Raw genomic sequence first — 24,376 nt, forward strand, 5'->3', positions numbered from 1 at the left:
TTGAGAAATTTCTGAAAATGTCACATGACAATTTACACAGCACTCTGAAAGATTTCTTTAAAGGGAGCTAAAAGTTGTAATTCTATAATAAATGCCCTTCAAGACACTGACAGATTAAAGGGCCATTCCATAGACCATGGTCCTCTTTGCCAACTGCACAGATTTCCTGAGTTATTTAAAAAAGATTTTGGCTAAATAAACTCTATGACTTCAGTCCATTATTACATTTTTGAAGTTAACAATTTTTATGATTTTATCTTTTGAGATACATTTGGTGATTGGAAATTTGATACTGAATAGCAGCCTCTTGAAGATTTCAGATTTAAGGAGTCTCCTGTGTAAAGTGAAAATTTCACTGAATATAAAATTGTTGCAATTTTAACAGACTTAGAAGCTAATGATTACTTCAACACTCATGCTGAGATTTTCTAGATGTTGGCCAATATATGTCCCTTAGATAAGTATATTTTATTTTCTATAACTCTTCTTATTGAAAAGTGAATAACATTTTTTTTCTCAACAATATTTTCAGTATTTTGTGCTTAGCCTCAACACTATTATTATATCAGAAATTCTGTATTTCTAAGCATGAGATGGACCTTTTTGAGGTTTTTTTTTTTTTTTAAGGATTTACACTTAGTACATTTATAATGGTAATCCAAACCCAAAGGTGAGTACTGTTCTGATTTATTTCACTGTAGATTGGTTCTAGGATTTTGTATAAATGGAATTTTGCAAATGTGCTCTTGTGTCTGGCTTCTTTGGCAAGTCATAACATTTTAAGATTCATCCAAGGTTTGTATATGTCAATAGACTCTTCCTTTTTTATTACCAAGAATGAGTAAACCACATTTTGCTTATCTGTTCTCCTAATAATAGACATTTTGGTTGTTTCCAGTTTGGTCTATTATGAATAAAGTTACCATGAACATGTTTGTTCATGTCTTGTTATTTTCCATTTCTCTTGGATAAACACCTGCACTTGGGATTGCTGGGTATTGTGGCTGATATATGTTCATTTGCCAAACCAATTTTTCAAGAGGTAGTACCATTTTATTTGATCTCCAGTGAAGTATGAAGTATTGCTCCAAAGCCCTGTCAATATGGTATTAATAGCCTTTTTAATTTTAGCCATTATAGCAGGTATATATAAAATTAAAAAAAAATATGTTATCTATCACATTTGTCCATTAAATGTCAATTATATTTACCTTTGGTGTGCTCTCTATTTATCCCTGCAGATCATTTCCTTTCAGTGTGAAGAAATTATTTAACATTTCTTCATGGAAAAGAGTTAACAGTTGGCTTAGTAGGCCTGGGTGCCTTAAATCCAGAACATTCTCAGAAACTCTGTTCTTAAGGACTGCCCTTCTGACACTACAGAGAGATGAGCTTTGAGCCCTTGGCATAGTCCATCTGCTAAGAGTATTTTTAAGTCACTGACTCTTAAGAGTTTATGCTAACAAGATGATTTATGGTAAGCTCCATGCTGAGATTTGATTCCTGATGGGACTCTCATGAATCTTCTATGTCTAGCTGCCAGTACTCCAAAGCATGCATGATCTCTCTGTTTTGCAGCCTAACTGCCGCTTTTATTTTGTCTTGTTTTGCTTTGCTCTACAGTCTTGTGCCTTGTTTTCTGAACTTCAGGAGACTTCTTTTTGCCCTGCTGCCCTGTTCTAAACTTCAATAGCTATTGCCTTGTACTTATTGATGACTTAGGATACCCAGGATGGATTTCTCTTAGTTTACCTACCTTCCCCGTGTATCTTTAGCCACCGCTACTGTACTCAGTAAAATGCTGGATGCCTCAAAGGAATCTCTCAGATATCCTTCCTTGCCCCTGGCCCACTAGTTCTCTAAGTTCAGTGCAGATCAGAAGCACTTTAGAGGCAGTTCTCTGAGCAAAACTGACCGAGCTTTCAGCTCCTGCTTCTTGTACTTGATGAAATCCTTGTGTGTTTCAGAGAGATTTCTCACAGTTAATTTGCCCCGCCTCTGGCCTCTGGTGTCCTACCTGGCACTCTCAGTGAAGACCCACAGGGAAGAGTCAGTGGTTTATACTGGCTTTGTGGACGAGGCTATTGGGATTCTGACTCATCAGGCCATCCCAAGGGGTCTGCAAAAAGTTCATTTGAAGTTTTTCTGATTTTTCCTTATTCATGATACCTCCTCATCTTGTCATTCTGCCATAAGTCCTACAAAGGCCACATCACATTCTGCATTTCAGTGTATTTAGGCTTATTTGCATCTTAGATCTCTAAAAGATTGTTTAAAACTATGCATTTGTAACCTGTATCACTCATTTTCATTTTAGACTGGGAGCAAGGAAATGGCAACCCACTCCAGTACTCTTGCCCGGAACATTCCATGAACAGAGGAGCCTGGTAGGCTACTGTCCACGGGGTCACAAAGAGTCAGACATGACTGAGCAACCTCACTTCAATTTCACGTTATGGTCCTCTGCAACTCTACATTTTAAGTGGAAGCAAAAGTCCTGTACACATGCTTTACTTAATAAAAAGAGAACATGTAAGAAATGAAGTATCAGTCCATTTATTTATTAATATAAGATGAAAGTATTTAATGATCTCTACCTGCCAGATACAGGAAATATAGCATTGAACCAAACAGTCCAAATCTTTCAAGGAGTTTACATTCTACCAGAGGGAAAAAGTAATAAAACTGCTAGTTATATAATATGTTAATGATATGTGCTAGAGATAAAAATATAGAACACTAAAGGAGATATAAAATGTCAGGATTGTGTCTCATACTTCAAATGTTGGGGACCAGGAATTTCTCACTCAGAAGGTGATTTTATGTACAGATCTGAAGGAAAAGATAATGCTGCAAATCTATGACCCTTTTGTCTTAGAGAACTGGGCACTGGACAGCTGCATCTGCTTCATCATAGGAACTTCTCTTTGATGTGCATAGTTGTTTCCCCAAACCTTCCAACAGTGAAGTCCTCTCCTCACACAATCAGGCACAGACAACATACATCGAACAGCAATATATATACTACCATGCTTGATTTTCATATTTGTAAATAATTTTTAAAAACACAATGCTATGAAAGACTCTTTACAAGAATAGGTGCTCTGATATACTGTTAGGATGTTATAAACCAATAACCTTTGACCCAGATAGTTCATATTGTCAGGTGAGTGTATTCTCCTCGGTTCTGTCTCGTCTCAACAAAAATTTGAAGCTATGGATATTAGAGCCCTTGGCATGTCATAGCTCCCCTACAGATTGTGTTATAGCTCTTGAGCAGACCGTGTTATAGCTCTCAGGTCTCGAGCAGACCGTGTTATAGCTCTTAGACAGATCAGTGTTACAGCTCCATGTTACAGCACAATTTTATTTAGAAAATAGCAGGAAAAGACATCCTCGAGGCAAGAGGGCATGTCGACCCAAAGACATGAAGAGAAGAGAGGGAAAGGGGAGCCCCAGCCCTTTGGCTCCTCTTTTTATTATATGTTTTTTCCTCTCCCCTGGGCCTGCCCTATGAAAATTGGGCTAGCAGGAGTGCCCTGTTCTACCCGAGGTCCTCACTCCAGTCCTCGGACCTTCCTTTGTTCCATTTTTGCTGGCTTTTCCCTTCCTTGTCTTTTAGCCACCACCATTTTGGACTCTTGTTTCCTATTCTAACCACCTAACAATATTATGGAATTGATTCTTAGAAAGTCTAAGATTTGCTGCCCCATTACTAGAGACTGGAATGCTAATGATCACTTTGCAACTTGCTGAGACCTAGCTGCCACGATGTACATGCTTGCCTGCAATTAGTAAGGTGAATATAACACAGCACCTGTTTCCGCTGTGACAGGACAGTCACAGAAGTGTGGGCTGGCACTGCCTGCCTGGTAAACAAAGCACAACTTTTCTTGTGTTGTATGGCTGAAATGATGTCCTAGTCAATAACTTTTAGTTCTCTGGATTTTAGTCAATATACTGGGTTCTAGGCAAGCAATTTGGACAGTAACTTCTTGATCCCCAAGCTTTCTGGTCATACAGAGGCAGCAGTGCCCTTGGAAGGTCTCTATGATCATGCTGTTCTGTGAGTCATGCCTGGAAGACCTGGAGATGGCTCTTGCAGCCCTTGCAAAGACTTCACAACAACTAATTCCCCATCAAAACTTTCTTCTGCTTAAAAAGAACTCCTTCCATTACTGCAATTGCCTAATGATAAAGCAACTCATTGGAAAAGGGCAAGGGGTTTGTACAACTATGTGTATAATAATAGCATGGCTAAAATTAAAAATAATAATAATATATAGAAGTTTAAACAGGAAACTGGTTAACAAATGGTCATACAGAAATGCAATAAAATAATATATATCCATTAACTAAATTTATTTTGAAAAAATTCAAATTAAAACAGAAGTTTTAAGTATATTACAATGAATTACCATGTAGTACTTACTTTCATCTATATTCACTTATGTCCCAATAGTATTACTATGTGTATTTTGAACTTTAAAACTATTTATAATACATGGAGAGAAAAAATACAAAGAATCTCCTTTTGTAACAATATATCTACATGCATTATATATTTTTCTTTTTTTGTTGTTTTATCATTATCTACATGCGTTATACAAAGAAAAATATTCTTAGTGGTTTTCTTCAGATACACAAGTTATAGATGACTGATTGCACTTTTATTTTTGCCCCTGTGAAATTATTTGTCTACAAAGAATATTTTTTTTTTTATACAGTTGTTAAGTCATGTCTGACTCTTTTGTGACCCTATGAACTGTATCCTGCTAGGCTTCTCTGTCCATGGGATTTTCTAGGCAAGAATACTAGGGTGGGTTGCCATTTCCTTTTCCAGGGGATTTTTCTGACCGAGGGATCAAACCCCTCATCTCCAGCACTGGCAGTTAGATTCTTTACCACTGTGCTACCAGGGAAGTCTCCCACAAAGAGCATAATACAGTAATTAAAGGAGCTACATTAGTTTTCAGGGAGTCCCTTGTAATTAGTACAGAGTTCTTTCATCAAATTCCTTCTTTTAGGATAGAATGAAAATGTCAATCACCTTGTGGATTTTTACCAAGCTAGAGCATATGCTTTCTTTATACAACACCTTATTATTTTATTAACCTATAATTACCTACTGAACATTACTGAAATTTGCTTAATTTTTTGAATGATACTTTATATACAGCTAGAAAAATGTCATTTCAAAGATGACTGAACTTCATGTAAAACATAATTTATAAAATAATATCCTTCATCAATCTCTGAGATTTTCAAGTGAAATAATTCTCTATTACTTTACTTGAAAACAAAAAAAAAAAAGTGCTGTGGAAAGGGGTACCAGTTTTGATGCTGTGATTTTAAATTACTTTTCTTTATTATGCTCTCTCAATTCATGTCTATTTCAATTTTAAATCTAGGCTACTGCCATCTTTAACTCTTTTTGTAGTTACCATTGACTGCCACAGATAAAGGACTTGGCACTGCTTCAGAGTGAGATGGTTGTCACAGATGGATATCTGCAGCATTCCACCATGTTTATGTACCTGCACCCCTTAGAAAATAGTTGTAAACATCAACACTGGCCTTAAAATTATCAGGGTTTCATATTCACCAACTGTTATTATACAGGGCTTACAGATTAAGAGCCAGAATTTCTAAAGGCACAACATAGATAAGTAAAGAATAAATATGAAAGCTAACCACCTAGAAACAAGCAGAGCCTAAGAAACCATCTGCAGGTTTTCTTAGACATTAATGTTAAACAAATAAGTAAACACAAAGGATGAATTCACAAGAAGTGAGTTACTATGAAAATTAAGATTGGCTGGAACCACCTCCCATAGAAATGTTTGCTCCTCCTTCACAACATCTGCAGTGTTTGAAAACTTTAAGATAATTCATCCTACCTGAGAATTCTTCCTTAGGCTAAATGGAAATGATTTCTTTATTCCTTGGAGATATACAGAACATTGCCTCAGGAAGATTGTTGTTTTAGAGTTAAAATAGCTTAATTTCTTCTGCTGTTCAACTTCTTTTATCACCCTGGTCTTAAAATTATAACTTTGCAACTGAAAATATAGTTAACAGTAGTAACTGTGGAGAGATTAGTGTCAAATTGTAAGATACTTAAGGCTATGAATTTGCAGGTGAAATTCCAGATGAAAGAGAAGGAATAATCAGTACCTTCAAGTCTTATCAGCACTGTATATAGACAAGCTTTTTTGAAAAAGTGTATGCAAATTGTAGATCTTGCCATTTGAAGACATTCATTTTCAAAGTGAAGAGATTGAGCCCTTATGTAAGTTTCTGTAAAAATTCCAGCTTTTAGGTGCATATAAAGTTTGCTTAAAGCAGCACCTGTGGCCATTTTCACAAGATGCCTGTAGGAAAAAGGCTTAAAAATAAAACAACACACACTGGAAGATATTAGTTCAAAGCAAAGTTCATTTACACACTACTTGTTTAAGCATTTATTATTTTAATATATTATAATACATTACAATATATTATATTGTATGTTATATATAGTATATATTGTATATAATTTATTACATTATTATTATACCAGTTTCCTTGTTTCAAAGAACCATTTTTTCAGTCAAAACATTTGTTACTTTTACCAAGAGCTTATTTAGTTTTTTATTTCAGATTTTTTTCTTTCAAATTTTTAAATTATGTATTTTAAATGTACAAATTAAGGATGTGATGTGAATCTATACATTGTAAAATGATTTCCAAGATTGAGATAATTAACACATCTATCATCTTACATAGTTAATATAGATAACTTTGATGTGTGTGATGAGAATACTTAAATACTTTAAAAAATTTTAAGCACACAATACTGTGTTACTATAAGAACCATCATGTATATTAGATCCTCAGAATTTATTTGAAAAATTTGTGGCTTTGACTGACACAAACTCACTTCCCTCTCTCTTAGATCCTGACAACCACCATTTGATTCTTCTGTTTCTATGAATTCTCTCTCTCTTTTTTAAGATTTCTCATGTAAGTGATACCAAATAATATTTGTCTTTCTCTTTCTGGCTTATTCACTCAGCAAAATGCCCTCCAGATTGATGCTGTTGTTGCAAATGACAGGATTTCTTTCTTCTTTTATGGCTGAACTAGATACCATTTCATGTATTGATACATTTATTTTTTAATAAATTACAATATGTACTTTTTTTAATCCATTCACCTGATGATGGACATTGAAGTTGTCTTCATATCTTGGCTACTCTAAATAATGTTTATGAATGCAGGAGTGCAGATTTCTCTCAGAGATACTGATTTCATTTATTGAACATCCAGGAATGGCATCACTAGATCACATGGTAGTTCAATTTTTAATTTTTGAGGTAGTTAATTACTATTTTCCATAATGGTTGTATAATTTTACTTCCACCACTAGCACATAAGAGTTTCCCTTTTTCCCACATTCTAAATATTTGTTGTCCATTATCTTTTTTTATATAATAGCTGTCCTAACAAGTGTGAGGAGATATTGAGGTTTCAGTTTGCATTTACTTGATATTAGTTGATGTTGCCTATGATTTTTATATCTTATCCAAGAAATTATTGCCAAGATTACTGTCAAGAATATTTTTACCTATGTTTTCTTTCAGGATTTTCATGGTTTCATGTCTTACATTTAAGTCTTTGATCTGTCTTGAGTTAATTTTTATGAGAAGTGTAAGATAGGGGTCCAGCTTCATGTTTTTACATTTGAATATCCAATTTTCCCAACATCATTTATTCTTCATTACATGTTCTTGGAATCCTTACCAAAAGTTAGGTTACCACAAATAAACAGTTTTACATCTGGACTCTATTCTGTTCTACTAGCTTACGGGCCTGTTTCCATGCAAGTACCACACCATTTTGATTATTACGGCTTTATAGTATGGCTTGAAATTAGGCAGTGTGATACCTTTTGTGGTTTCATACAAATGTACAGCAGTTTTTGTTTTGTTTTTCCCCTAGGAAAAATGCTACTTTAATTTTGATAGAGATTTCATTAACTCTGTGGATCATTTTAGGTAGTATGGGCATTTTAACAATACTAATTCTTCCAATTCAAGAACATTGAATATCTTTATATTTAGTTTTGTGTTCTTCTACCTTTTCTCATCAAGCTCTTATAGTTTTCAGTGTACAGATATTTCCCCTATTTGGTTAAATTTATTCCAAAGTACTTTACCGTTTTCAATGCTATCCTAAATGGCATTAATTTTTAGATTTCTCTTTCAGATAATTTGTAGTTAACGTATGAAAACTAATTACTTTGTTAAAGAACTACACAAAACAATGTCCAAACATATCAGCAATATTTTGTCAATAGAATACTAAATTGCTTAACATGCCACTTGAAAAAGAGAAACAACAAGTGAAGATATGTATACAACCTAGACTCCACTGATGGATGAATGGATAAAGAAGATGTGACGTATATATAATAAAGAAGGAAAAACCTGACTTCACATTGGATCAATGCCTTTAGCTCTAACCCTTGTACTCTGTTGCCTGTGTTTAGTCATGCTTGCTCTGCATCTTTGTAAAAGAATGTTGCCTATACCTGAAATAACACATCATGGCCCATTCTCAATGCTCTGACTTTTAAAAGTATAACTCTTCTCCATTTTTATACAGATACAAAATATCCAAGATAGAAAATAACAATTATATTATTGAAAGCTTATAAGGACATTGTGATCAGACCTAGGGACAGAGCTGCAAGAACAAAAGAGTTTGCATTTGAATATTCCCTTCCCTTTTATCATAAGTAAGCCTAAATCCTAACTTGAGAAAGTTGGTTCTTTGGGACACTAGTCCACCATTTTCTCAGTCCACTGACTTTTCAAATAAAATTTGTATATCTTGCCCCAACAACTTATCTCTCAATTTATTGGCCAGCCATGCAGCAAGCAGTATCAATTTGGACTTGGTAACATACATACACAATGGAATATTACTCAACCACAAAAAGTCACGACATTTGTGACAACATGGATGAAACTTGAAGGTATTACACTAAGTGAAAGAAGTCAGACAGAGAAAGATAAATACCATACGATTTCATTCATATGTTGAATCTAAAAGGACAAAACCAGTGAAAAAATAAAATAAAAAGAAACACAGATACAGAGGTCAGATTAGTGGTTACCAGAGGGGAAGGAGGTTGGCAGGTGGGTGAAATGAGCGAGGGGGTCAACTGTATGGGAAAAGATGACAACTACAGTTGCAGTGGTGATCACTCTGTAGTTCACACAAATGTTGAATTATAATACTGCATGTCTGAATGCCATGTAATTAAAGAGGAAGAGAAATAACAAATCAGAAAAGCCATGGCTTACTCAACTTATGAAAGGTAAGCATGTGCCAATAGATTATACAATTACCCCAATACTTATATTTGAAAGGTGATTTAAAAAAACAATAAACTCGTGTTTGTTTAAACTACTTTCATTGCTTATAAATATTCTACATAAAATGTCATGTGTCAGAATGGCAAAACATTGTTATTGCAGTTGCTATACAGATTATTAACTGATGGCATAAGTGGTAGGTCTTTGCTGCTGCTGCTGCTAAGTTGCTTCAGTCGTGTCCAACTCTGTGCGACCCCATGGATGGTAGCCCACCAGACTCCCTGTCCCTGGGATTCTCCAGGCAAGAACACTGGCGTGGGTTGCCATTTCCTTCTCCAATGCATGAAAGTGAAAAGTGAAAGTCAAGTCGCTCAGTCGTATCCGACTCTTCGCAGCCCCATGGACTGCAGCCTACCAGGCTCCTCCACCCATGGGATTTTCCAGGCAAGAGTACTGGAGTGGGGTGCCATTGCCTTCTCCAGGTAGGACTTTAAAACAGATTAAATATCAGATGGGAAAAAATACTTCAGCAGAGTAAAGTTTATTTTTTGTAATACTAATGTGTATAGCTCTGCATTAAAGATGCCATGTAAGTGAAACAATTTTATGTAACTTGTCAACAATGATGATTTACTAATACCTCTCCTCAGTAATCTGCCTGCAACGCAGGAAACCTGGATTTGATCCCTGGATTGGGAAGAGCCCCTGGAGGAGGACATGACAACCCACTCCAATATTCTTGCCTGGAGAATCCCCACGGACAGAGGAACCTGGCAGGCTGCAACCCATGGGGTTGCTAAGAGTCAGATACGACTAAATGACTAAGCATAGCTCCTCAGTAAGATGGCCTTTCCTTTCAGTCCTGTAGAGAAGTCTAGTGTCCAAAAAGTCACAGACAGTAAGTCAGCTCTAGCCATTTAAAAAATGTGATGTTCATTCTGATTGTATAAATATGTTCAACTTAAATTTCTTAATACCTCAATTTGTTTGCACTGGTCTTTGGCTATATAGTTCATGTATTTAAATCAACTGCCTTCTGAAATTCAGGGTTTTAGCCAGAATCTCAGTAAGACTTCCCTTGATATCCAGATTTAAATAAAGGGAGCACAATAAATAAAGGGATTTACAAATTGTCAGCGTATCCTGAACAGAAAACCTTGTAAAACAGTAGTAAACTGGAGGAATTTCTTGGTGTTAACACAAAGTAAACCTTGTAAACCTAGGAGATAGATAAACCTACCAATAGAATCACAATTTTAAATGTGAGACTTTATTGAAGTGGTAAATTAGTGAAAGAGTTTTAAATCAGTTTATTGGTCTTTATGGTCACTTAAGTTGACTACTTGTAGCCAAAACTGCAGAAAGGAAGATAAATTAAGTAGAATCCTTTAAAAATAGTTGAAACTCATAGTGAACAGAGAGTGCAAAGAATCTCTCCCTAAAAAAATAAAAGATAAAAACAAAAATTACACCATGTGGCAGACAAGTCACTACAAGAATATTTCAGAGTCAATTTTAGTCAAATATAAGAAAGAATAGAAAGTAAGCTTTGTTTCAGCACTGTCCATCACAATTATCAACAACAGAGAGAAAAAAGACAGCTATTTCAATTCTACCACCCTATCTTCTGTATTCAACCACTGTGCATTTTGGTCAGTAATATGGACTAAATTATGTCCTATCCAAACTGAGGTTGAAATCTAATCTCCAGTGTGACTGTAACTGGAGACAAGGCCTTCAGGAAGATAACTGAAAGTGAAAATGTTAGTCGCTCAGTCATGTCCAGCTCTTTGCAACCCCACAGACAGTAGCCTGCCAGGCTCCTCTGGGGATTTTTCCAGGCAGGAATACTGGAGTGGGTAGCCATGCCCTTCTTGAGGGAATCTTCCCAACTCAGGGATCAAACCCAGGTTTCCCACATCTGAGCACAATAAGTTAATTAAGGTTTAACGAGATCATAAGGTGGATGCTCTAATTTAATAGGCCAATTGTTTTTATAAAAGGAGAGAGATATACCAGGAATGGGTACATTCTGACGAAAAGGCCATTTGAGGGCACAGTGAGTAGATGACTGGCTGCAAATCACGCAAACAGGCTTGAGGAGAATCTATGCTGCCTGCAGCTTATCTTGGACTTCCAACATTCAGAACTGTGAGAAAATAAATTCCTGTTTTTTAAGGTACCCAATCTATGGTATTTTGTTATGACTGCCCTAGCAAACTAGGGTTGTATTTTATTTTAATTCTAGCATGTATATTGGAGAAGGAAATGGCAACCCACTCCAGTACTCTTGCCTGGAATATCCCATGGGCAGAGGAGCCTGGTAGGCTGCAGTCCATGGGGTTGCAAAGAGTCAGACATGACTGAGCGACTTGACTTTCACTTTTCACTTTCATGCATTGGAGAAGGAAACGGCAACCCACTCCAGTACTCTTGCCTGGAGAATCCCAGGGACGGAGGAGCCTGGTGGGCTGCCGTCTATGGGGTCGCACAGAGTTGGACACGACTGAAGCGACTTAGCAGCAGCAGCAGCAGCATGTATATGCTCATAATCAAGATAAAAACTGTTCATTGATAACTGTTACTGAAAATCAGGCTCTTCTTAACTCAAGAATTGAACCAATAAGCTTCTGTGGCTAACATATGTGCATTGTTTTTATATTGTATAGAATAGGGGCATGGTCAGGCAGAAGGCAAACCAGCACTGCAGCAGTCACTAACAACCACACAAGTACCACGGCAGACATAACTGTGGCAGTCCAGGGCCCCTCAACACAAGACAAAAAGAGCAGAAGCAGAGCATTACACTTGATTTGATGGTGGAGATAGGAAAGAACATCAGTTTGTGTGATCTGAAAAGAAGCACTGGTAGTTCAATAAAAGAGTTTGTTTCCATGATCAAAATACAGAAGTCTGAAAAGACAGATACTGAGTACATTCAAACTTTGTGCCATTGTTATTTAATGCATAATTTTGAATAAAATCAATGATTTCTTTCCTGTGTACTCCAGTATACACATATGACAATCACCCTTATATTTTAGTTAGTCATACATGTCTTACATGGTAAAATCATAAACTCCTGGGTAAGAGAGATACTTCATCTACTTGTGATGTGCCCTACACAACTGAAGCAATTGTATGCACTTGGGTTCTCTATAAATATTTATCACATTATAGAACTCTGAAGCAGACTGGGGGTATCCACAATGAAATCATACTGTAGTTTGATTCTGGGCTCAATTCTCTAATGAATTTAGTTGAAATTAAATATATGTCCTATATTTTCTGGTGTGCAGTTTTTGGTATATAAAAAATAAGATGTATTAAAAAACATCCTATAAACACATAAATCTTTGATACTTTTTCAGGCTTTTTAAAAAATCACTGTCTATTCTGCGGACAGCTACAATATTGATGCAATTGTTTAGTTTTGATTAGGTTTGCAAGCTTCTGGCAGATACTTCAAAAGCAACATTTAAGCAGAACATATCTAGATTGACTACTTTCATATGTATGGATGCTTCAGGCTTCCTCAAAATAACTTCTTAGAAGTTTCAACACTATTTACTTGAGAGTCACAGAACACTAATATATGGATGATCAAATTCTGCTTTTCTAAAGGCAAAATCAATACTTTCTGTGACATATGAAAGATTATTTCAAAAAACAAAGGTAGAATAGCATTATGTATGGAGAGTGAGCATATGCTTGTGTTACATCCTAATATTTAAAACTACTATTTGGTAAGAAATTTTATCTTCAGTTTCATTACCTATTTTGCATGAAGGCAGCTGCTTATCATTAATAAAAAGTTAATGACCTTACATCCTTTACTAAACTCACTGATTAGCTCTAATAAATTTGTGATAGTATCTTCAGGGTTTTCTATGTATAGTATCATGTCATCTGCGTACAGTGAGAATTTTACTTGTTCTTTTCCAATCTGGATTCCTTTTAATTCTTTTTCTTCTCTGATTGCCATAGCTGGGACTTCCAAACCTATGTTGAATAATAGTGGTGAGAGCCAACACCCTTGTCTTGTTTCTGATCTTAGAGGGAATGCTTTCAGTTTTTCACTGTTGAGAATAATGTTTGCTTGCTGTGGGTTTGTTGCATAGGGTCTTTATTATGTTGAGGTAGGTTTCTTCTATGCCCATTTTTTGAAAAGTTTTTATCATAAATGGGTGCTGAATTTTATGGGGCTTTTTTTTAACATTTGAAATACATCAGTGTTATCATGTAGTTTTCATGAATTCTAAAGAGAACTCTAATGTAGAGCAGTACTCTCTAGGCAAGGTGCCTTTTTCCCTTTCGCTTCTTTCAAGATGTTTTCTTTGTTTTGATTTTCTTCAGTTTGAATGTTATTCTTGCCTTGGAAATCCCATAGACAGAGGAGCCTGGTGGGCTACAGTCCATAGGGTCTCAAAGAGTTGGACACGACTTAGCGACTAAACAACAACAGTACAGTTTGGTATAGATTTTGGGGAGATTTAGCTTGGTCTGACAGAGAAGGCAAGGGGACCCCACTCCAGTACTCTTGCCTGGAAAATCCCATGGATGGAGAAGCCTGGTAGGCTGCAGTCCATGGGGTTACGAAGAGTTGGACACAACTGAGTGACTTCACTTTCACGCACTGGAGAAGGAAATGAAAACCCACTCCAGTGTTCTTGCCTGGAAAATCCCAGGAACGGGGGAGCCTGGTGGGCTGCCGTCTCTGGGGTCGCACAGAGTCGGACACGACTGAAGTGACTTAGCAGCAGCAGCAGCAGCTTGGTTTGAACTCTTTTGTTTCCTGAATCTGTGATTTGGTGTCTATCATTACTTTAGGGGAATTCTTAGTTATTATTGCTTCAAATATTTCTTCTTTTCTTCTCCTTCTGGTATTCCCATTACTCTTATTTCAGTTTTGGACATTTATTGACATTTCTTCTAACTCACTGATTCTTTCTCCATGTTTACGTACTAACAAGTTTATTAAAAACATTTTTTTATTGGTTAGACAATGTTTTTGATTTCTAGCATTTACTTTTAATCCTTTGAGTTTCCATCTGTCTCCTTACATTATCTATCTGATTTGGATGTTGTCAGCTCTTTCTTGGAGAAGGCAATGGCATCCCACTCCAGTACTCTTGCCTGGAAAATCCCATGGATGGAGCAGCCTGGAAGGCTGCAGTCCATGGGATTGCGAAGAGTCAGACACGACTGAGCGACTTCACTTTCACTTTTCATTTTCATGCACTGGAGAGGAAATGGCAACCCACTTCAGTGTTCTTGCCTGGAGAATCCCAGGGACGGGGCAGCCTGGTGGGCTGCCGTCTATGGGGTCGCACAGAGTTGGACAAGACTGAAGTGACTTAGCAGCAGTAGCAGCAGCATCCTTTACTAAATATTTAAGAGGTCAGTTGACTTTTTTGTGTTTTTTTTTTTTTTCAAGAAAGAGGTTTTTTGTAAGAAAATGTATCTTACAAAGGATCTTTTATTTCCTATTTATTCAGGGGACCTGGGTATGGGGACTTCACTCATCTCCACAGAACATTCTATAGTTGCCAGAAGAATGAAAAACATATATGTAATAAAGACTCAAATGTTTGTGGACAACATAATGGGTTATAAAGTTCTCAAATGCTCCTTAAACATCAATACTAAATTTAAACTAAGTTCACCAGTTTTACACAATAAGATACAGGAACAATAAATGCTGTATAAAAGATTTACAAAGAGACACTGATAAAAAATTAATCACATGATTAATAAGAGAGTGAAAAGTCACACCACAGACTGGGAGAATAATTCACAATATATAACCAACAAAAGACTTGTATTGAGAATATAGAAAGAACTGACAAATTGTTAAGAAAAAGAGTATGTGAAAAGGTGTTCAATATTTGTAATCATCAGAGAAATTAAAATTGAAACCTCCAAATATACTACCATACATTCATGAGAGTGATAGAACTAAATGTTGGGGATGACATGGAGCAACTGCGCCATTCAAACATTCACGCTGGTGGAGGTGTCATTGGTATAAGTCTTTTAGAAAACCTCTTAGGCAGTGTCAACTAAAATTAAACACAAGGCAACCTAGTGACTTAGCAATTCCACTTCTATATAAATATTCAAGAAAAGGAGTACACACATTCTACCAACCCATGAGAATAATAATAACTAACTCATTATAGCTGAAAACTGGAAACAATCATATAAAGCCAAATGACCACCAACCACAGAGTCAAAGCAAGGAGATTTACATCCGAATCCTTTAAGGTGCCATGCAGAGGAGATTTTTTTTTAAAATAAAAGTTAATTTGTGACTATTTTACTAGATTTTTATCAAAAATCCTTTGTTTCATATGACTGACATACTTTTGCGATGTCTATAATGCACACTTTTGCATTACTATTACAGGAAAATATTTTAAAATTATTTCCCTGTATTTTTCAGAATAAAATATCAATATTAAGTAAAATATTAATATGAAATGAATATTTTCACAAAAGACAGGTAATTTATCATTTTAATATATATATATTCATTTAAAATGGGAAATTTAAAGAAATAGTAATGTCTATTTTGTAGTTTTTTGTTTTTAAATCCTCACACTTATAAGCTAATTTTAAATGAACTATTTTTATTTTATAAAAATATTTATTACACAAAAGAACAGAAAAGCGTATTTTAAATAGTTACAAAAGTTCCAGAAAAAGTTGACCATATAAAAGCCTTGGCTATTACTCCTTATTACCACTTGATGTGTAAGTCATTGGCAGATTATTGCTACTTTCAAAAGACAAAATAATTTGTTAGTTATCAGCACTATAGCTTAGAAAAATTAAGTACTTTGAGATTATTTTTTCAAGTTATAGTGAAAACTTCCAAATAAACCCAAAAGAAGAGAGAGCAGAACAGTACAATGAACTCTTATGTTCCAATTACCCAGCTTTGGTAGCTATCAACTTTTTCACTGTTCTTTGGGCAATTTTTTTAAAATCAAGTTTTCAATAATCCCAGGAAAAGCCTTTAAACACTGCAGTGAATTACGATTAATTAAAGATTTCTGAATCTTTGAAAGATTCCACCATTTAGTATGGAATCATTCCTTTCACTTAGGATAATTTAGTTCAACTTTATTGGGCTAACCCCAGGGGAATAGTTTATTTTCTTAAACCAAAGTTAGAATATCAAACCAGAATCCAAAGGTACTGCAGTCATCCTAGTCATGACTCACTGTTTCCTTAGTGGTCTAGCAAGATGTTGTAGAACGCCTGGCACATGTAACAACATGGGTAGATCTTAAAAATCGTTATGCTATGGAAAAGACACCACACACACATGGCTGCATACTGTATGATTCCATGTTTATGGTATTTTGAAAGATAAAATTACAAGGGCAGAAATCAGATCAGTGTTTACCAGGAACTGGAGATGAAGGGAGGAGGCTGAATACAAAGTGACTTGATGGGGCTTTTGTGAGTGATAGGAATACTGTATAGCTTGACTGTGGCAGTGCTTAAATAAATATATATATATTTGTCAAGAACCGTCAAGCTGTACACACAAGAAGGAAGATATTACAAGAGTAAATTATACCTCATTTTACCTAGTAAGTCTTAAATAAAAACAAACAAAAATCCTTACTAAACAGTCTGAGGGATCACGTATAGAGAAGTCTACCATCTTTCTTGATTGGAATAACACATTATTAATGAGGTTTAAGCTGTTTAAGGTGTTTGATTTAGGAAAACCTTTTCATATTTTTGGTATTCATCAAGGTTGTAATTCAATAAAATAGCCTATATTGTGTCTAGTTTTTAAAGAAATGCAGTACTGTACATTAATTATTTTAAAATTCCACCTAACAGATTGATGTCCACCACATGAACTTAGCAAGGTCTTCTAGAATTTGTACTTACTATACAAGAGTAACTAGTCCATTTTGTGGTATTTTGACACACTTTTTGTTTTTATAATTTGCATCATTGGCTAATTAGTTGATATTTAAAATTATTTGAGGATTTCTCTGTGGTTTCATGCTTGATTTCTTTCCGAATATTTGTAAAGGAACAGTTCTGTATGTTTTCCTTGCTGTTGGTTCTCTGACCGTGTGTCAGCTTTCATCATTGGTTTTGATTTCCTGTCTCATCCTGTTGTCTCCTTAGTCATCATCAATCCCGAACCACCACCCCCCTTCGCCCCCGAGGCTGTAGTTTACCCATCCCTCTCCCCTCCCCCATCCCCCCACTTGCTCTGGTCATGGCTGTGCTGTGGTCCACAGCGTGTGTCCCCTTAGTCGGGTTTGTACTTTGTCTTCATGTCTCATTAAATGGTGTTTTTCCCCCATAGCAGTAAGTTGAATTGGTGTGTCACTATGCAGTTACAGGAGAAGGCAATGGCACCCCACTCCAGTACTCTTGCCTGGAAAATCCCATGGACAGAGGAGCCTGGTAGGCTGCAGTCCATGGGGTCGCAGGGAGTCGGACACGACTGAGCGACTTCACTTTCACTTTTCACTTACATGCATTGGAGAAGGAAATGGCAACCCACTCCAGTGTTCTTGCCTGGAGAATCCCAGGGACAGAGGAGCCTAGTGGGTTTCTGTCTGTGGGGTCACACAGAGTCAGACACGACTGAAGCGACTTAGCAGCAGCAGTAGCAGCCGCGTATGGGACATGACATTTGTATATAGTAAGGATTTAAATAAACTGATGAAATATAAAGATACTAAAGACTGATAAAATATTTTTGTCTTTGTAAGTGAAGTTACATTATGTCCTGATGTTATAATTAAGTTCTTTCTTTGAAAGGAACATTTTAAATATTTCTTTTATATGCCACTAGTGTTATATTAACTAAATCATACACATTATTGAGTTTTGTTTCCTTTGGTTCTCTTGACTTTTATATTTCTAGTGGCACTTATATATCTTAAAGAAAAATGTAACATTAAAACTTTGTATACAAATATACCTTGAATTATCATGTTTGTTCTATATTAATAACATAAATATATATAGGTAAGTAAACCCCACTATTTTAGATTACGCCATGGTTTGTTTGAACTTGTGATAATCTTACCCTTCCAAATTGTTCTGTAGAACACACACACAGACACACACAATCTCAACTGAAAGAAATTTTCTTTCATTACAGATTCCAGTTCATTCTTAGGTTAGTATTAATATAATTATTTTCATAGAACAAAATATTTCCTCTGCCAACAAATAAGGATGTATATCTGTCATTATTGGAAACCATGCCATATTCTCAGACTTTTAGGTTAGATTGTAAACTATTTTATAGCCCTCTATTATAAGATGTACAAAGACATTTCAAATAGTATTATATTTGCAGACTTTTTTTAGAGTTAGTATAGGTAGATAGTTCTAAGCACTATAAAGTCTTTAACAGTTTATTTATTTTTGTATATTAATATCAGTGATTCCATATCTTTCAAGATTCTTAAATAGGAAAACTGTAATACAAGAGAAGGAAAAGACATAATTTTTAAACTAACTGGATATTTGAGTTCATAATTTCTTCCTCCTGTTAACCCACTTACTCAGGAATATCTTAGCTTCCTAAGAGAGACATCTACAACTGACTCTCCTCTTGTGCCTTTTTTCCCAGGCATTTAAGAAAGTCAGAGAATTAAAGCAGTAAAAGAGCAGGAGGGACCACTTACAGATCTGGATATGATTTAGAACACACACATTGAGGTTTAGCTGATCTTAAACATACAGATTTATCTATTTCATCTTTCATAATGTCTTCATTATTATACTACATACAGAAATGTCAATGAAACCTACTAAACTAGAAAATACTTTATGAAAGTTATAAAATGTTAGTTTGTATTACATTTCAAACAAGAATTATGGCTAACTCAAAGCACTGTTCATTTTCGCTCTCTTTTTCTAATTCAGCATCTGTGATACTGCAAACTCTGTGAGCATCTAAAAGGTCATTTTCTAATATATATCATTAGCCCTTGGAATTCGGAGGGAACCACCCTAGAGTAATGGCATGATTGCTTTCATTTCTAGACATAACACATGTCATCTGGGTGAAAGTCATAGAACGAGTACAAAAACAAAAGTGTGAACTCTACCCATAAAAGAGGAAATATGTTCCAAAAATTTATTTGAAACAGATAAGAAGTAACTACATTAAAAAAAAAATAGATAGCTATAGAAAGGCATTATCACAAACTGCATGAATTTTTTTCAAGGTATTTTTGGAAAAAAACATGCTTTATTTTTCCATAAATTTTTTTCAAATAATACTTTCCAAGTACCTTAAATCAAGTTCTCATTATATTCTAGGAAAAAGACATGGGTCCTGCTATGAGGAGGCTTACCCCATGGTTGAAAAGATAGAAGAGGACCCACATTTACTCAAAACATAACTGAAGAAGAAATCTCCAAGTAACCAATTTTATCACAACATGCCAAAATTGGCAGAATTGGGAACTTAAGCACTAAATTCAATTTTTAAGAAATAAATTTACATTTTACACACATTCTCTATAGATGTATAATTCACACCTACAACTATAACCATAAAAGTGTAGTAAAGAATTTCAGAACATAGGACATTGGTTGAAGAGATGACAATAAAAAGTCAGGAATAAATCATTCCTTAAAACACTTATGGATAGTTTCATGTATATTAAAAAAATAAAAATATTAAGAAATGCCAGATTATGGAGAAAAAGGCAGTTTTACAAAATCATTTTATGAAAGTGGTTCATCTTACCTCAGCTACCAGTTGCTGAAGAGATGGTGAAGCAACAGAGTGGAGAGTTGAGTTACCCCTTACAGGACTGTGGAGACTAATGTAAGCCACAACATTTCTCTGCAGAACCTTCCTGAAATCCTAAAATTAAAACACACACACACACTATATATATATATATCTTTAAGATAAATAAAAGTGACAGATTCCACTTTATCAGTTACATGTTGAACAATAAACACATCCTACTTAAAATCATTACCTTGCATAATACTTTATAGTTTGTATTTAAAGCAATCTCTTACTATTTAATAGAGTAGTCAAGGGCCATAAGTGTATTTTAAATAATGGTGGCAAGGGTAGTATTTAAATATTTAAATACAATATTTAAAATGCATTTTAAATAAGTATACTCCTTATTGTATATCCATACAATATACAATATTTTAAAGCATGTTCATGTCCCTCAAAAATGTAAAAGTTTGGGAGAAAAATATCCTTATATGGTTTATACAGTATGAGATTCAACTTCAGAATACAGGTTGGAATATTTGCTCTATGACAACATTTAATTTTATAGACTCTGAATTAGAGAACAGACATGGATAAATCACCAGTGTTTAATAAAACCAGCCCTTTCCTTTGGAGTGTTGAGCTACATTTTGCATAAAGTGGCTCTTTATTCTGAACAAAATAGGGCATAATACAATTGTGGCCCTGCGCAGATCACCTGAAATAAAATCTGATGCATTTCACCCATAAACTAGCATAAAATGATCCAGCAGATTAGTTATTTCACTTCTCTGCTAAACACAAATTCCAAAAGCTGAAGAGCACTGATCCTATTGATAAGTTACCACTAAGAAGCCCTTCTGTTATTTTCTTCCTTTTCCTACACAAATATTTAATGAGTAATTATCATGGTGTCAGTTCTATAGGAATACCCTAAAACTTGTATTACTTCATGCCTTAAAAATATTTTTTTCTTCTTCCAACACTATCAGATGAAAGTCTGTAAAGGCATATATATCCAGCACATAAATATTATTCTTAGTTTATGTTTAAAATTCAGTTATACCTCTGTAAAAGAGGTGAAAAGACAATTCATTTTAAAATAAATATTTTGAATATAAATGATGAACTTAAGCTTAAGTACTCTGCTTTACACATAATGTTGTTATTAAAAATGTTCATTATTACACAAGAGCTATTAAAAAAAAAAGCTTCTATTAACATACTACCACACTGACAATGTCTATAAGTCAGTCAATTTAATTCTCATGAGAACCTCATAACATAGACATTAGTACACTTTTAGGAGGAATCAAGCCTTGGAGAAATTACTCTTGCCTAAGATCATATGTTCTATTGTACAGAAGATTTGAACTCTGATTTCTTTGATTATGAAATCTATAGTATTTCCATAATAGCCTGAGATGAAGATTCTTCACAGGAGAGATGGTACATTTTTTAAAGAACCTATTTAAGTAGAATGTCATAATTCTCTTCAAGGATCAAAATCAATATTGAGTCAAATAATAACTCTATCACTATAAATTTCATCTGACCAGCATAGCCTAATCCTTTTAATTATAACTCTGCATTTCAAGGGGATCCTGAGCAAAACAAAATTAGAAAGGGCATTATGACCTGTCAACAAGTGCTTTCCTCACTCATCTTCATTAGGGAATATATTTAGTGCACAAATTGGTTTCATCTAAAAGAAAAAAGTCTTCCATTTTCACAAAAAGTAGGTTTGATAAGAGTAGACAGAACAGGAAAACTAATAGTTTTCTAAATTCCTCCTCAACTAGATTGTTACAAAAATACTATGTGAACTATACTGAAATAATCTAAGATATAGTAGTTCACAATAGTACATTTTATGAGCTAATAATTAAATTTCACAGTATTCACTATTTTCTTTATTATATATTTTTGCTCATCTAGTCATGGAAAAAGCCAGAAATTGATTGGGTGTATAATCTTGCCTGAAAAATCCCATGGATTGAGGAGCCTGATAGGGTGCAGTCCATGGGGTTGTGAAGAGTTGGACACAACTGAGCAACTTCACTTTCACTTTTCACTTTCATGCATTGGAGAAGGAAATGGCAACCCACTCCAACGTTCTTGCCTGGAGAAGCCCAGGGACAGGGGAGCCTGGTGGGCTGCCATCTATGGAATTGTACAGAGTAGGACGCAACTGAAGCGCCTTAGCAGCATAATTAGTTGTCAAATATGCATATACACATAAATACTTTAAGACAGAGGTCTCTAACCTTTTTGACTAGGAAGAGCATTTTCTACAAGAAACATTTTTTTTTCCTATGGACTCTTACAGTATAACAGTTGTATTTTTAGTATCTGTTGTTTGAGAAAGCATAAAATGACCAAAAGGTACAACAGAGTCAATAATTAAAATATTTTATTAACTATAAAAAGTATTTACTTAAGGTGAAAATATAATTGCTCACATACATGAAAGGTCACAATAGTGAATTAATTTATGGTTACCATGCATGATGCTCAAATAAATTCAAGGACTATTTGCAATATACTTCCCTGTGCAGAGGAGTTAGTGATATTTAGGAATTTAAGTTAGAAACTACTATTGTTGCATAAGCCTACTTTGAGAACACAACTTAGAAATATGTGTGCCAAGTTAGAATGAAAATGAATTGACTGAAAATTATTATGGAAAAGGCTGTATAAAATACTGGAATAAACTTTTTGAAAGAATCCTAAAGATACTTTCTTAAAATGTCCTTATTGCTACAAGAAAACTAAAACATTGTTTTCTTTGTGATAAAACATTTCTGAATTATTAAAATCAGCCCATATCACATATGTACTCACCAAATTGTTTTTTTTAATTGTTTTTATCCTTAAAGTAAGGGATTTGGAATAGAAGTTTGAGAGATTACTTTAGCTAATACATTTTCCATCTTACTAAAAATTTGTCAGCTTTAAAAGATTCTGTCAGCAATGGAATTTCTTTATTCGAATTAGTTTTCTTGAGTAATGGAAAAAAAACTCATACACTAATTTAAATACAGAAAAGTATTTTGATTTCCAATGTATGAATCTTCAAAAACTTTACAACCGTAAAATTTTTCTTGTTTTGAAACATCTTTCTCTCAAATTAAAAAAAGAGGTTTGCTTGCTTCATTTGTATACCTTTTTGATAGCCAATAGACATTTTGTGCATTTTTGAGTGATTAAATGAAAAATGAAATGATAATTTCCATTATATATTTGGGATTTTTTCCCTCTAAAGCTGACGTAGTAAACAAACTAGAATATCAAATGTTTTTCTTTTTCCTAGTTAAACTTATGTAGGTTTTTTAAAATTCTTATTTCTGTTAAAATTCTTTTTATGAAATCATAAAAGTAAATAGAAAATCTAAGAATTTTATGATGTGTTTATTGCTGTAAATGTGGAATCAATCCAAAGTTGTCATATCGTATTAAAAACATAGTGTATTTGCAAGACACAGACATATGAGATGCATTTAAAAATTTATTCCAGTTGTATTCTAACTGTAATCCATTGCATACAAGATTTCATTTGAACAATGGCTGGGTGGTAGTTTAGTTGCTAAGTTGTGTCCGGCTTGCGACCCTATGGACTATAGCCTGCCAAGCCTCTCTGTCCATGGGATTCTCCAGGCAAGTATCCTGGAGTGAGTTGCCATTTCCTTCTCCAAAACAAAGGCTACCTAAGGTAGCTAGGCAAGTAGGCAGGAAAGTAGATAGGTAGAAATGCAGGTAGAAAAGAAGGAGCAGGGAGATAGGGGTTTGGATGGGAGGGAGAAAACAAGGCAGAAAAAAAGGAAACTGCTGTTTTCAGTCCAATCTCTATGCTGTTTAGGTAAGATATAATCCCAAGTTAATACACATTTAACACATAAGATTGTTTCCTAATTTCAGAAAACTGCTAGAAGGTTTATAAAAAAAAGGTAATGGTATGTATCACTTGATCACTTCTTATCCAGTGCCTGTCAGTCTAAGGACTGACATAATAACCAGGTAAACCGCAGTGCAGTTATATTAGAGTCTGTCGGTCTGGTAGCAACAAGAATAAGATAGCTACAGACCACACACCATTCACTGTGGGCTAAATCTAACTCCTTAGCATTCTTAGAGGTGATCTCAGCAAGTGAGCATACAGAACACTCTGGTTGAGATGCACATTCCTGTTAACGGCTTCATCAGTTTTACTTTACTCTAGTCCAGAGAGCAAGAGAAAGCGGGAGGCAGCATGACAGTGCAATTA

General features: G+C 34.8%; 1 protein-coding gene across 3 annotated transcripts in view; it reads right to left on the bottom strand.

Annotated features, from left to right (window-relative positions):
* The window catches only part of NAALADL2 (N-acetylated alpha-linked acidic dipeptidase like 2), a 1,658,881-nt gene that overhangs the window by 470,230 nt on the left and 1,164,275 nt on the right, over positions 1–24,376 (bottom strand). For all 3 annotated transcript variants that reach the window (XM_042234309.2, XM_060393545.1, XM_042234305.2), the window contains one exon: positions 20,122–20,241. In XM_042234309.2, the coding sequence (XP_042090243.1) occupies positions 20,122–20,241 (120 nt within the window). The remainder of the gene's footprint in view (positions 1–20,121; positions 20,242–24,376) is intronic.

Source organism: Ovis aries, chromosome 1 (assembly GCF_016772045.2).
Source record: "Ovis aries strain OAR_USU_Benz2616 breed Rambouillet chromosome 1, ARS-UI_Ramb_v3.0, whole genome shotgun sequence".
NCBI classification, from domain to species: Eukaryota; Metazoa; Chordata; class Mammalia; order Artiodactyla; family Bovidae; genus Ovis; species Ovis aries.